This window comes from Octopus bimaculoides, chromosome 18, assembly GCF_001194135.2.
Source record: "Octopus bimaculoides isolate UCB-OBI-ISO-001 chromosome 18, ASM119413v2, whole genome shotgun sequence".
In the NCBI taxonomy this organism is placed as follows: Eukaryota; Metazoa; Mollusca; class Cephalopoda; order Octopoda; family Octopodidae; genus Octopus; species Octopus bimaculoides.
In genome coordinates this window covers 12,064,905-12,076,326 of record NC_068998.1, presented here as the reverse complement: position 1 = coordinate 12,076,326, position 11,422 = coordinate 12,064,905, and the positions used below count along the sequence as shown (strand labels likewise).

General features: G+C 36.6%; 1 protein-coding gene across 1 annotated transcript in view; it reads left to right on the top strand.

The window, feature by feature from the left end:
* The window catches only part of LOC106868646 (MYCBP-associated protein), a 54,182-nt gene extending 45,116 nt beyond the window's left edge, over positions 1 to 9,066 (top strand). Inside the window, exons 19-21 of the mRNA XM_052974380.1 lie at positions 2,071 to 2,135; positions 6,215 to 6,292; positions 8,359 to 9,066. Coding sequence (XP_052830340.1) covers positions 2,071 to 2,135; positions 6,215 to 6,292; positions 8,359 to 8,424 — 209 coding nt within the window. The 3' untranslated portion in view covers positions 8,425 to 9,066. The remainder of the gene's footprint in view (positions 1 to 2,070; positions 2,136 to 6,214; positions 6,293 to 8,358) is intronic.
* The last annotated feature ends 2,356 nt before the right edge of the window (positions 9,067 to 11,422 follow it).

The window sequence follows — 11,422 nt, the reverse complement described above, 5'->3', positions numbered from 1 at the left end:
AGAGAGAGAGAGAGAGAGAGAGAGAGAGAGAGAGAGAGAGAGATAGAGATAGACAGGTAGATAAAATTTATTTGGGAAATGGTCAGATAATATGAGTAGACTTAATGTCTGCCGTGTATATTACAAAGAGAGATTAACTAGTTCCATATAGCAAAGAAACTTATGCAACTATATGGAATCAAACTGCAAATTTATTATATTCCTCACATGACAAACTGCTACACTTTTCAAATTCTCAACTCTTTAAAAACTTTTCTTTCTTATTTCCTTGGTCAGTATCTTTTTCTTTCATTCTTTCTTTCTTTCTTTTTTTTTTTTTGTTAATGTGAAAAGTTAATTGATATTCCGATCAGCAGAGAGGAATCATCTTTGAAAGAATCAAAACAATATCAAATTGGAATAGGTTAAAGTTCAGCAAACATCAAGTGTATGGCAGTCAGTTGACTAGCAGCAAAGTTTTCATTAAGGCTCCTGCCAAAAACAGGCAGCCAATCTAATATGTAGACACTACCTGCCAATATTGTATTCAGCAGAAATAACTCCATACTTATTCTAAGAAATGTACAGTATCCAATTTAAAAGGCTTTATCTCATTCATGTTGAAACATGTAAGACAACATTATTAAAAGACTCTTCATATAAACCCGTCCTTTGACGACATTCAGGAATTTCAGAAATAACAACAAAATAGAAGACTTTAATTGAAAAGTTAAAAAAAATTAAAATAAAATAAAAAAAAAATTGAATGTATAGTTTAGATAGTTCTAACTGTAATTGTCACTACAATTGAAGTGGAATCTTATAGAAATTATGAATTTTAGCTTGTCGATATTACATTATTTTTAGTGCACCAAGGAAGTATGCAAGGATAATTTTCCTATATTACATTACCAAAGTAAAGATGAAGCTGAAGAATGATATATTATTAAATATTATAGACTTCCACTTTTCATCCATCGTCTGATTATTAACACTCTGTTTCTAGTGTAGAGTATCAGTAACCAAATTGTAGATGAACAACTGCTAAATTTATGATATTTATCCAAAACAAAAATTGCCATGTAGCATTTTGATTTACTTCCACAGGAATAGTTTATTAATGAAAAATATATATAATATAGGCACAGGTGTGTTTGTGTGGGTAAGAAGAATGCTTCCCATCCGTGAGATCTCAGGTTCAGTCCTACTGTGCAGCACCTTGGGCAAATCCTGGGGTCGATTTGTTTGATTAAAAGCGGTGCTCCAGCACGGCTGCAGTCAAATGACTGAAACAAATGAAAAAAAAGAAGAAAAACTTTGTAAAAATTTCGAGCCTGGGTTTGCATCCTGTAAGCTGATTTCATTCCTGAGCCAGTGATTGTAACCATCTATTCAGGGTCAGTACTGCAGCAGGTTGCAAAGTTCTTTGCTAGATGGAAGTCCAATCTCTTTGGCCAAGTGGTAAAAGTTATTTCTGTGTTCAGAATTTTGAAAGGAAGTTGTGGTGTTTTGTGTTATCAACCTTCTTGTTTCATGTGTGTTTGTAAAGCAAAAGTTGATGTTTCTTTTTGAACAGTGCTTAAAGGAACTAGTGTGTTGTTTTTTTTTTGCTGTTATTTAACACAAGGTCAGGTCTGATCAAGCATACTATGATCAAAAGCATTCCAGCTATGACCATCTTATCTTCCATTATTTTTTCAGGACATTTTAATAAATTAATTAATGTGTTAATTTTAACATTATCTAACATGTTATTTTTTTTTTTCAAGGAGATATAGATCCCTTTTTCTTGCAGGCTGAGTGACTTTATTGAGGATTCCTTGTTGACTCAAAGAGCTGGTGTGTCGACAAACATGATTTTGAAATGATACATTAGTCTTACAAAGAATAAATATGGAATAGACAATAAAGGAGCAGTTAATTCTTTAATAATATGCTAATATCCAGTATGAGATAGTCATCTTGTCCACAATAGTATGGTAAAGTGAACATAAGGTAGCATAACAACTAAATCGAAAAAGAATTTGGAAATTTTTAATACATAAAACAGACATATTAATTATCATTTTACCTTGTATTTTTGCATTTCAGGTTTTACCAGTGGGAAAAAACTGGAGGATTTTCGAAGGAAAAGGAACGGCAAGAGAGTTACAAGTGTAAGTAACTATACCTACATACATGCATACATACCTATACACACACACACACACACATGTATACATATATACACATACATACATATATATGTACACATATGCATGCATACCTATGCACACACACACATCTACATATATACACATATATATGTATATATATATATATATATATATATATATATATATATATACATACATATACAAATATATATATATATATACATACATATACAAATATATATATATACACATACATATATACACACACATATATACATACATACAAACACACACATATATACAAACACACACATGCATACACACACACATATATACATACATACGTACACACATACATACACAAAAACATATATATATGTATGTATGTAAGTATCTATAATCCAGTTACATATTCTATTACAGTTTTCTGTTAATATCTGTTATCTATTGTTAGGAGACAATTATTTGCTTTCGCCTCAGGTGAGAGGCAGAGATAAGTCTTGTATTGTACAAATTAACTGTTTTGTCCGCTCCTGTAATCAGGAGCCTCTCGTCTAAGTAATTCTAATTGATTAATACACCGTCCCAACCTCCCCAGCTGAACACATCTGCCTAGCCATGTTCTATGTTGTTATAGATTTCCTAGTGGCTTCCTGGTAACTTGACAGGCTCTGTTGTCAAAAATGTTAATGTTAACAGATATCTTCATGTTGACATATTTGATGTCATCACCACCATCATCATTTTAACGGCTATTTTTCCATGCTTGTACAGGCTGGAGGGAATTTGTTGAGGAGTTATATTCCACAGTTTGATGCCCTTCATATTGCCAATATTGTATCATTTAACAAAGGGGAAATAACATTATTAATTATGTGACTAATTCGAAGCATGTGACACGTTTTTCTTTGTTCTGTGCATTTTTGCTGTGAGGTGGATGATTTGAACTGGTAAAGGAACATGCAGTTTCAGTTGGTGATGTAAAGGACACGGAGTGTGAAGTTGGTGGCATAAAGAATGCAGTGTGTGAAGGTGGCTGTGTAAACAAATGGTAAAAGGGATAATCAGTGCGAAGTTGGTTAGGAAGACAGTGAAAGTGAACCCGAGCGACGAAGAACCACATTTCACAAGACAAATAGCTAGGTACAACTACTTCTTCCTCTCCAAGCAAGTTGGCTTACTGGACTGGACTGTGGTTTCCTAGCTAATGATTTAACTGTTGGAGCTGTGTTGGTGTCAGGAGGTTGCATTTCACAACATTTGGTGACAGAAGTGAGATTTTTATTGCTGCAGTGAATCAATTATTTGCTATGGAGTTGGAAGAAGTGCGCACAAGGAGAGAGGGGCAGGGAAGGAAGAGGTATCTCTGGCTGCAATTATGAAAATATTACAGGACCAAAGTGATATACTGACTGAGATTAAGGAAGAGCAGAAAGCACGGCTCACATGTCTTCGGGACAGCTGGACACGTTCGTGAGAAGAATGGAGAAGGATCAACAGCAGTTGCAAGAGGAACAACAACAGTTCAGGAAAAAGGTATGTGAAGAATTACAGCATTACAGATAGGAGGTGAGTGACGATATTACATGGTGTAAGCAACATGTAGATGAACAGTTGAAAATGTTTAATGAGAGAATGGAGGCAATAGAAGAGTTTTGTATTGCTGAGCCTCAGGCTGATGTGCAGAGAGTGTGCAGAAATGGTGGATGACATGTATTGGATTTTGAAAATGGCCAAACCTCCAGAGGTGTTCTTTCAGGAGTGGGTGTGCCTGCTGGTGGTTAGGAGGCAGTTTTGGATCCTGGATGGAATCATGAGGCTCAAGTATTTAGGCTCCAATCTAGCAAAGTGTGAGGCTACGGTAGAGGTCCCATTAAGAAGAAGCCACAAGAATTTGACAGCAAAGTGTCATGGGAGGCCTATTGTGCCTAGTTTGTGCTGCTTGCTGATCAGAATGGATGGTAGGATAAACAAAGAACAGTTCAACTTGCTACTAGTCTAAAGGGAGCTACATTAGAGGTGCTTAGCCAGTGGTCAGTGGAGGACAGCAGCTGGTATTCTTCACTAGTTGTAGTGTTACAGAGAAGGTATAGCATTATGTACCAGAGTGAAGAGTACAGGGCACAATTTCAGACCCGTGTAAGGGCTAGAGGGGAGTCACTATAACAGCTTGCCCAAGATCTGGAGAGCATGGTACATAAAGCATACCCTACAGCAACACCTGACCTCTTGGCTCTTTTTCTGAAAGAGCAGTTTATTGACACTCTAGGTAGTGCAGAGCTCAAAGTTCAATTGAAGCAGACACAGCCAATTACTATGCAAGAGGCACTGGCTTGAGCTCTGGAATTTGAGTCATATGTAAGGTCTAGCACAGAAAGTTTCCAGGTGGGCTACAGTTCCAGATTCAAAGCAAGAAATAAATGTTGAGTCAGAATTGCAATATGTCTGTCAGGATTTTGTAGAAGACATTAAATCTTTCAACGAAGTCGAAAAGAAAGCTTACACTGCAAGAGAGACTAACAGAGGTATGTTAGGGAAGCTCTGAAGTTTTCAAGTGGAGTGATGAAACGTTGGCATGATGCCAGTGTTAGCAAGATCAACAAAAATAGTCAGTGTGATGTTTGCTACGAAGACTAAGTGTGAAGTTGGCTATGAAGGCTGTCGATTTAAAAATACAATGTGACCAGTTGAAGTGAGCCCAAGTGACAAAGAACCACATTACACAAGACAAATAGCCCAGTATGACTACTTCTTCCTCTCTAAGCAAGTTGGCTTGCTGGGCTGGCCTATGGATTCGTAGCTACTGACTTGAATGTTGGAGCTGTGTTGGTGTCAGGAGGCTGTATTTCACAGTATGTAGACAACTCCAAATCTGTTTTGGTCTTATTTAAGCCTCATCAGCTCAACATAGTCTTCACTGTATTTGTTAATGTAGTAACCATATAATGTGTACAAGTACGTGTGAAAAATAAATGCATTACAGAAAAGTTTTTTTTATGATAAAATTAAAAAGACGACCAAGGTTAATTACTCAGAGATGCCATCTGCATGATAGGGTTAACACATTTAATGTAACAAGCCCTGCAAAAAGTTAATTAAAAATAATTATGGGATGAGAGAAAGATGACATTAGCTCAATGACTATAACTAATATTATTTAACTCAAGTGGGAGAATTTGCTAAAATATTGATGAGTGAAATAGTTAAGTTGATGAACAATGTTGTACATTAGTAGCTGAGAAACATTAGTGCAAGTGGCATCTCTAATTAACCTCAGAGACTTATAATTATTATTATTATTATTATCATCATCATTATCATCATCATCATCATCATTACTATTGTTGTTATTGTTGTTTTATTTTTATACATTAGATTGGATCAGATCAGTAGTTTCCAAACCTAATTTGGCATAGAATCCATTTTATAATTTTCCAAAAATCCTGGAAATCTTTTCAATAGATTATGAACCACCTCTGTTCATAAGAGGTGGTTCATAAACTATAAAAATTTTAATAAGACATTAAATGAGGACAAAAATTCTTTTAGGGAGAAAGAATTTATCAATGTATAAAAAACACACAAAAAAAAAAACATAATAGCTTACTATTTTGAAAATGGTGAATAGCTTTTGTTTTATAAAATAAATTTTTATCAAATTTTATTAAAAGAACCTCTACCTCTTACAAATTCAGAATCTTTTCACAGATTCTATTTGCATAATACTGTCTTAGGCAGTGTCAAATAGGCAGTGCCAAATAGATGGTGCCAAAATGTCTCATGCACTGGAATGCATGATTTGAGATGGATGTAGCTACCATTTCTAGTAAGTCCAGTGACCATGTAGAAGTTCTTTTGTCCGCTGGAGAGGAGATATATCAAAAATGTAATTACACAAGAGTCACATATCAGACTGTCTTGGCTGTTAATGTCTGCATTTCTTCAGTTTTTACCTCAGCAAAAGTTTGTTACTATAGCATCTCTAATCAAATAATTAAAAAATATTGCTTTATTAATTAAATTGTTCCCTAATGTTATTGTTTGTTAATTAATTTGTGATTAAAAATATTTTCAAGCAGCATCGGAGAACACTGACAACTGATAGCAGTTACAATCCGGAAGTGATTAGAATTCGGGCAAAAAAGATGTACATAGAGGTAAATATTTTTTTGCTTTAATGATGTTGTCATCATCACTGTTGTCGCTGTTGTCATAATTTAACCCTGGGTTAGCCCCGATCCTGTTAACCTATTAATGTGGTGAGCATCAAAAATCTAATTAAAATAATAATTAAGAAGCAAAGAAAAGACAACAGTAGCTCCACATTCTTATCTTCTTCTTTTTCTTCTTCTTCTTCCCCTCCTCTAATCCTCCCCTCTCCTCCTTCCCTCCTTCATCCTCCCTCTCCTCCTCCATTTTCCGCCCTCTTCCCCTTCCCAGAACCCCACCTCCTCTTCATGTATGTGTGTGTGTTTGTGTGTGTGTTTGTGTGTGTGTGTGTGTGTGTGTCTGTGTTTAATTAATTTTCATTCAGTTTATCATCATTAACGTTTGTGGTCCACTTTTTCTATGCTTGCATGGGTCAGTTGGCATTTAGTGAGGCAGATTTTCTATGACTGGATACTCTTCCTATTGCCAATCCTCACCTGTTTCCAAGCAAGGTGATATCTTTCTTCATTGGCTAGATATGCTTTGCCTGGAAGACTGGAAATCAATGTCCTTGCTCTGATGGTGATAATGCTCATTTACAGCCCTCACTTGATGTCGAGAACAATAGTACACATGCACACACGCACACATGATGATGGTGATGAGGATGGTGTGGTGATGGTGTGGTGATGATTTTATTAGAGAAGTTGACATATGGAGAAGACAGCAAACTGCTGTCTGCTCCTTGCATCCACTTCCTTTTGTTTCTGTTTACTGAATCCACTTATAAAGCTTTGGGTCAGCCCGGTGCTATGGTAGAAGACACTTGCCCAAGGTGCTGCACAGTGGAACTGAACCCGAAACCTCATGGTTGGAGAAGCAAGCTTCTTAACCACACATCCATGCTTGCATTTTTTACAAATATTTGAATGATGACATTCAGCAGGCGTTAACCTCTTTGATGAAATATAACACAACACTGCTTGGTTTTCCTGTAATAAAATTCCTGATATAGAATACTCACTCTCATTAGTTGTCAATATGAAGTCTTTGTTGGCATCAAGTAGTCTCAAAACAGGATTTTTCACAAATTGCATTTTTGAAATTCTTGACTGCATTTGTTGAACATTTTGTCCAAGTAAATTCAATATTTTTCTTTTGTAATTCTACAAATGGTTCAACCATTTTAGAATATTTTGACAAATACTAAACTTTGGTTGGTATTTGTCAATCAAAGGAATTTAACATTACAAAAAGAAGATTCCAATTCTGTTTTCTGAGAATGAGGCGATCATCACCATCATTATCATCATAACCATCATCCCTATGATGATGATGATGATGATCATTAGCATTGTCACCTGTGCCTGCACCTCCACCTGTGCCTGTGCCTGCACCTATGCCTCCATCACTGTCACGGGTGCCTCCGCCGCTGCCACAGGTGCCTCCGCCGCTGCCACAGGTGCCTCTGCTGCTGCCATGGATACCTCTGCCTCCACCACCTCTTCTCCCACTACCACTGCCGTCATCATGATATGGAATGAAATATGGCAAATGTTCTCTCTCTTTCTCTCTCTCTCTCTCTCTCTCTCTCTCTCTCTCTCTCTCTCTCTCTCTCTATATATATATATATATATATATATATATATATGTATATATATATATATATATCTGTTTGTGTGTCTTTGTGTCTATGTTTGTCCTTCACAACTGCTTAACAACCGGTGTTAGTGTGTTTACGTCCTTGTAACTTAGTGGTTCGGCAAACAGGCCCAATAGAATAAGTGCCAGGATTAAAAGGAGATATGCTCTGGGAGTTGATTTATTTGACTAAAACCCTTCAAGGAGGTGCACCAGCATGGCCACAGTCAAATTACTGAAACAAGTAAAAGATAAAAGATGGAAGAAACACGTTTAGTAACCATGCGTTTTTCTCTCACCATCTTTGCTTTATAGCGTAAAGTTCTTTCTACAAGACAAAAACATACTTACAGATTTTGGAACTTAATATGACTTAACCAAGTACAATACAATCTTGGGCAATTTTACTATGAATATCTTCTTTATTTTGTAGGTCTATGATATATTAGTCCGGACAATTGATAACATAGAAAAGGTGCTTAATGAAATTCAATCTTAAGAAGAATTTATCAGCCAGCATGACAGAAAATTACACACACTCTCACACACACACACACACACACACACACGCGCGCACGTGCGCATGCTCACACATAACAATGATTAATAAAACTGACATTTCGCATTTTTTTTTTTACTCTGAGTCTCACATTTCTACTTAGAGTAACAATGGCGTAAAATCTAAGAGTTTGAATGTTATTTACTCTAAATTCAGTATTGAGTACACTTTCGTTATGCTTGTGTGAGTGTGCATGTGCGTGTATGTGTGTATGTATATATATATATATATGAATATATATGCAGGTATATATACATATATGTGTGTATATATACACACACACACATATATATGAATATATACATATATCTATCTATCTATCTATCTATCTCTACATGTATGTATTTGTATGCCTGTGTATATATATATATATATATATATATATATGTGCATGTGCGGATAAGTGTGCACGCGCACGTGTGTATGTGTGTGTGTGTGTGTGTGATATGTGTGCTTGTGTGTGTGTGTCTTCCATCTTTTAAGTACTACAACAAGATCTTTCTTCTGTTCTTTAAATTTGAATTTATGAAAGATTGGGCTAAATATATGTATTACAATTCAATAAAATATTTCAATATTTCATTCTACTGTATTTGTTGAGTATTCATATTTTGTTTGTGACAACATGCTAATTACTGTTTATGATTACATCTAAATATGTTAATGGATCTATCTGCTTATCTGTTCACCAATCTATCTAATGTATCACACTGGTTATCTTTCTGTTTATCAGTCTACCTGTCTGTTCATCTATCTATTTTTCTACACATACCTACATGTGTGTATGTACATCTTTGTAGGTATATATATATATATATATATATATATATATATATATAAATAATAAAGGAATTACGACGCAGAAACGTGTGTGTATATATATATAATATATTCTTTAAAGCTGCGGCCATGCTGGAGCACCACCGTTGGCTGTGCTACACCATTACTTGAAGCCTCCCCTGACATGTGGCATTTGGTGAATGAGGGAGTTTGATGCTGCTGCTCTTGCCTATGTTTCTTGCAATGAGATAGGCTCATCTGGAACCCCCTTAACAGGAGGAGCTCTAGTTTTGCTTTTGCACCTACATCCACACCATGCAGGTCTCCTCAGGCATTTTGGAAGGACGTTGGAAAGCTCTGGGTCCTTGATACCCAAGCTGATGTAGCATCTGGTCTTGCATTTTGATGGTGATGCTGGGATCTTTGGCACTATGCAGTGGCGCTCCATTCAGTTTTGACTGGGAATTGTAAATCTGAGAGCTGTACCAGGTTGCAGTCCGATTTAACTTGATTTCTACGGCTGGATGCCCTTCCTAACACCAACCACTCCAAGAATATAGTGCATGGGTGCTTTTCATGTGTCACCAGCTTGGGTGCCTTTCAAGAGTCACCAGCGCAGTCCAGGATTACCATTTCACTTGGCTTGACGTGTCTTCTCAAGCACAACAAATCACCAGAGGTCTTCATCACTTGTCATCATCTCCCTGAGACTCAACATCTGAAGATCATGCTTCACCGCCTCATCTCATATCTTCCAAAGTCTACCTCGTCCACAGGTTCCCTAAAATAAAGGACCATATGGCTTTGAGATAACATTAGGACAAGATGTGTAAAAGTAATACTAATGGAAAATAATGTCCTATAAGGACTAGAAAAGGAGGCAGAAAGACGGAAAGAGAGAACAAGATGGAAAAAAAGACGAATCTAGTGATGAAGGTAAAGGCAAAAGTGAAAGCCTAGGAGAAGCTTGTGGTGCCATCATTGTAAATTCTATGTTGTCTAGGAAGCTTTTTAAATGCAAGTTTGATACAATAATTAAGAAAGATAATAACTGTACTGGGGTTTGATGAAAACTGCTGTTGTTGTTTAGTTATTGTCTTCCTTTGATGAATTTTCTAGATGTCCACATTAGAATTAGGCCCAACAATGTGACATGTTATGTTGTTGGCACTCCGTCACTAACGACGTCGAGGATTCCAGTTGATCCGATCAACGGAACAGTCTGCTTGTGAAATTAACGTGCAAGTGGCTGAGCACTCCACAGACACGTGTACCCTTAACGTAGTTCTCGGGGAGATTCAGCGTGACACAGAGTGTGACAAGGCTGACCCTTTGAATTACAGGCACAACAGAAACAGGAAGTAAGAGTGAGAGAATGTTGTGGTGAAAGAGTACGGCAGGGTTCGCCACCATCCCCTGCCGGAGCCTCGTGGAGCTTTAGGTGTTTTCGCACAATAAACACTCACAACGCCCGGTCTGGGAATTGGAACCGCGATCCTACGACCGCGAGTCCGCTGCCCTAACCACTGGGCCATTGCGCCTTCACAATGTGACATGTTAAGATAAGCACTATCCCAAAGTTCTCATGATCAAACCTAACAACTGGTAAGATATTTACTAAATAAATCTTTTATTTTTTCTTTAGTCTGTGAGAGATGAGCAGTGCACAAGGTTTTGTTGCAGATCAAGCATAGCCTGACTAGGGATTTCTCAAGAACAAGTATTTGGCAGTTCTAAGGAAAAAGAATTTGGTAAAATATTTTGTAAAAAGACTATAGGGTGAGAGGAGGAGGAATTGGTAGGTGTAGGAAAGCAGAGAGTATTATAGTAACAATGGAGGAGAGAGGGAGAAAGAGAGAGGTGTGTGAAACAGAGAGGCAGTGAGAAAGATAAAGAATGAAAAGGACTGAGAAAGAGAGGAAAGAGAGAGAGGGAGAGAGAGAAAGTTCATCACATTAGTTGGCTAATTGGTTGTTGATAAGTGAAGGCTTGTCTATTGGATAGGTGTCATCCTTGAATGTAATCAAGAATCTCTAGGAAATGTATACATAATGAATATATGTGGATATATGTATATATTTATGCATGCATATTTGTGTGTACTATGTATATGCACACCCATATATATATATATATATATATATATATATATATATAT